This window comes from Arachis ipaensis, chromosome B07 (assembly GCF_000816755.2).
Source record: "Arachis ipaensis cultivar K30076 chromosome B07, Araip1.1, whole genome shotgun sequence".
NCBI classification, from domain to species: Eukaryota; Viridiplantae; Streptophyta; class Magnoliopsida; order Fabales; family Fabaceae; genus Arachis; species Arachis ipaensis.
Window position 1 is genome coordinate 112,850,276 of NC_029791.2, and position 3,664 is coordinate 112,853,939.

The 3,664-nt window shown below is 34.1% G+C and overlaps 1 protein-coding gene across 5 annotated transcripts in view; it reads left to right on the forward strand.

Annotated features, from left to right (window-relative positions):
- Positions 1 to 3,413, forward strand: part of LOC107605863 (ATP-dependent DNA helicase Q-like 4A) — a 7,800-nt gene extending 4,387 nt beyond the window's left edge. Inside the window, exons 4-9 of one of the 5 annotated variants that reach the window (XR_002350418.1) lie at positions 2,045 to 2,125; positions 2,243 to 2,407; positions 2,558 to 2,612; positions 2,824 to 2,956; positions 3,081 to 3,133; positions 3,265 to 3,412. Coding sequence is in view for 1 of the 5 variants with exons in the window: in XM_021106256.1 (XP_020961915.1) it covers positions 1,697 to 1,825; positions 2,045 to 2,125; positions 2,243 to 2,407; positions 2,558 to 2,611 (429 nt within the window). In the remaining 4 variants the exon portion in view is untranslated. Of the gene's footprint in view, positions 1 to 1,592; positions 1,826 to 2,044; positions 2,126 to 2,242; positions 2,408 to 2,557; positions 2,613 to 2,823; positions 2,957 to 3,080; positions 3,134 to 3,264 lie in introns of those variants that run through there. The other 4 variants (XR_002350417.1, XR_001612562.2, XM_021106256.1 and 1 more) reach the window with 4 other exon arrangements.

Here is a 3,664-nt window from a genome sequence, read left to right on the forward strand (position 1 = left end):
AATGAGTTCTTGAGCTTCTGCAGGCGTTTTCTTTAGGTGAATGGATCCACCTGCAGAAGTGTCCAGTGACATCTTTGATAGCTCAGATAAACCATCATAGAATATATCCAGGATGGTTCATTCTGAAAGCATGTCAGAAGGACACTTTTTGGTTAACTGTTTGTATCTTTCCCAAGCTTTATAGAGGGATTCACCTTCTTTTTGTCTGAAGGTTTGAACATCAGCTCTAAGCTTGCTCAGCTTTTGAGGAGGAAAGTACTTGGCTAAGAAAGCCGTGACCAGCTTATCCCAAGAGTTCAGGCTGTCTTTAGGTTGAGAGTCCAACCATAATCTAGCTTTGTCTCTTACAGCAAAAGGGAAAAGCATGAGCCTGTAGACTTCAGGATCTATTCCATTAGTCTTTACAGTATCACATATCTGTAAGAATTCAGTTAAGAACTGAAAAGGATCTTCGGATGGAAGTCCATGAAACTTGCAGTTCTGCTGCATCAGAGAAACTAATTGAGGTTTCAGCTCAAAGTTGTTTGCTCCAATGGCAGGAATGGAGATGCTTCTTCCATGTAAATTGGAATTAGGTGCAGTAAAGTCACCAAGCATCTTCCTTACATTATTATTATTTTCGGCTGCCATCTCCTCTGCCTGTTTGAAAATTTCTGAAAGGTTATCTCTGGATTGTTGTATTTTAGCTTCTCTTAATTTTCTCTTCAGAGTCCTTTCAGGTTCTGGATCTGCTTCCACAAGAATGTTCTTATCCTTGCTCCTGCTCATATGACAAGGAAGAATGGCCAGAAAAATGATAATAATAATAGAGATCCTTTATACCACAGTATAGCGATCCCTTTGTGAGTGGAAGAAGAGGGGGAGATAAAGGATGTGATGTAAAGGAAGAAACACAACTGTACCAATGGAAGAGATGTGAGATGAGATGTTAGGATATGAATGAATAAATAGAATGAGATGAGGGAGGGATAATTTTCGAAAGTTATTTTGAAAAAGAGTTAGTGGTTTTTGAAAATAGTTTTTGAAAAAGGTTAGTAAATTTTTTTTTTCGAAATTTAAGTTTTAAAAAATTAAAATAATTAATAAATTAAAAAGAAATTTTGAAAAAGGGGAGAGATATTTTCGAAAATGAGAGAGAGAGAGAGTTAGTTAGGTGGTTTTGAAAAAGATAAGAAACAAACAAAAAGTTAGTTAGTTAGTTGAAACAAATTTTGAAAAGATAGGAAGTTAGGAAGTTAGAAAATATATTTTGAAAAGATATTTTTGAAAAAGATAAGATAAGAAGATATTTTTGAAAAGATATGATAGAAATTAGTTTTTGAAAAAGATTTGATTTTTTAAAAATCACAATTAATGACTTGATTCACAAGAAATCACAAGATATGATTCTAGAACTTAAAGTTTGAATCTTTCTTAACAAGCAAGTAACAAACTTCAAATTTTTGAATCAAAACATTAATTGATTATGTTATTTTCGAAAATTAGTGATAAAAATAAGAAAAAGATTTTTGAAAAATATTTCAAAAATTTTCGAAAATAAATAAGAAAAGTGAAAAAGATTTGATTTTTGAAAAAGATAAGTCCAGAAATGTGAATTTAACACAAAATCTATTAAAAACATCCCTAAAAGTAACTAGATCCTACTAAAAACATACTAAAAACAATGTCAAAAAGCGTATAAATTATCCGCTCATCAATGGTCCTTATCATGATATCCAACGGCGGGAGGAAGTACCATATCAAAGGTTGCGCTGGACAAGGTGGTTTTGCTCAAGTATACAAGGCCTGTGTCAACAGTGATCCAAATGATGTCGTTGCGCTAAAGGTGCTGATGGTCTTTCAGAATCATTTCCTCTTAAAATGTGATATTCGTCTCATTTGATTGTACTTTGAACCTTAAATGTTAGATACAAAATCCAGCTTTCCCTTGGAAATTTTACATGTATCGTCAGCTTGATATGCGGATCACTGGCAGAGAAGTATGTGATATTAATATCAATATCAAATTCACTATTTCTCAGTTCGTTTGATTGCCTCTTTTTAGGTTGAACTGGTTAAGCTAACTGGGCAGAAGGTCTCATCATCACATATATTAGAAGTCTATCGTGGATCCTTAAGCCAGTTGGTATGCCACTGAGATAACTTGTTTTATTTCTCCTCTCTTCACTGTTACAAATATTTTCTTGCCCTATTTAGCTATTAAATATGTCCTCTAGTTATGTACTTTTAATGTTAAAATCAGGTCAAGAAACACCGTCATGATACTTTGAGCCTTCATGCTGCTGGGAAGCATCTAGCTAAGGGTGAGGCTTCTTCCCGAGTATTGCATCATCTTGTTGTAGAGGATTTTCTTGTGGAGGAGGTTAAAAAAAGTGATTTTTATGGATCCGTATCATCAATATTGAAGGTATTGAAAGAAATAGTCTATGTTTGAATCCTGCAATTTATTTTCAAAAGTTTCTTATGTGCTTGTTGTGCTTCTATAGCTGTTGTTGCAGCCTTCGTAGTTAGACTTTAAATAATAGTAAGCTGTCCAACGGGTTGAATTGTTTTGCAGGTAAATGACCCCAAGGTCCGCAACCTGTTGCTGGGGGCCAGAGAATTATACTGAGGTTTGTCGATCTCATGAAGCTATTTCTTGATTGAATCTGTCAGTCAGAATTTTGGGGGTCCAATTCTGTTAGCGCTCAGATATTGTTAGCTTGATACATCAAAGTTACTTTGAATTCTTGTCTCAACCTTCTCTAGCCTCATTTTTAACATCTACAACATACTCTTTCTCAGTATTATATTCCTACTTAATAGCATCCTGAAATGTTGTAGGTTCCCATCGTCCATAAAAGCATCAAAATTAGCGAAGTACGAGTTCACTCCAGCTAAAGGATCTCTGACATCTGGAAAACAAAATAGTCATCAAATTGATACTCCTGCTCAGCCCCAAACTCAAGTTGACATGGTATATAATGGGTTTCTTTACGGTTCTTTTTGTTCAATTTTCTAATATGTCTTGAATTGTCTTTGATAGAACTTTATTTCAGAATCTTTTAGCAAAGTTATACTCAGCATTGCCGTTGCTGCAGGCAACTATTCTTGGTGAATCTGGAGACAATGTCTTGGGTCACCACGTATTCTGGTTTGTTACACAAGTTTTCTGTATAGAGCTCATTTAATCTTGTGCAGTAATGGATTATGAATAGTTTAATTCAATTGAAATTTTTTCTTTGAATGCTAAGCATCTGATGAGCTGTTGTTTCTGTTATATAGTAATTCTCTGTTGCAGCTGATGAGCAAGAAAGTACCAAGAACAAAGGAAAAACTCCTTGAACTCAATGGCATGAGCAAGTAAGTTCATTCTACGAATTAATCAAATGTACTGGTTAACTGAGTCGGCATTCACAGATGTTTCTGTTTAACACAGGGTTATTTATTTAGCAAGATAAAAATAATAGTAAAAACTGTATTTTAAAAGATAAAAAATATTATTTTTATCCGGTAAAAACGGCAGTTAAAAAATGTCATTTTAAACAAAAAGAATGCCATTAAACCCTGGTAAAAACGGCGTTTAGAAATGCTATTTTAAACGAAAAAGATGCCATTAAATACAGGTAAAAACGGCGGTTATAAACGCTATTTTAAACGAGGAGGATGCCATTAAACCCAGGTA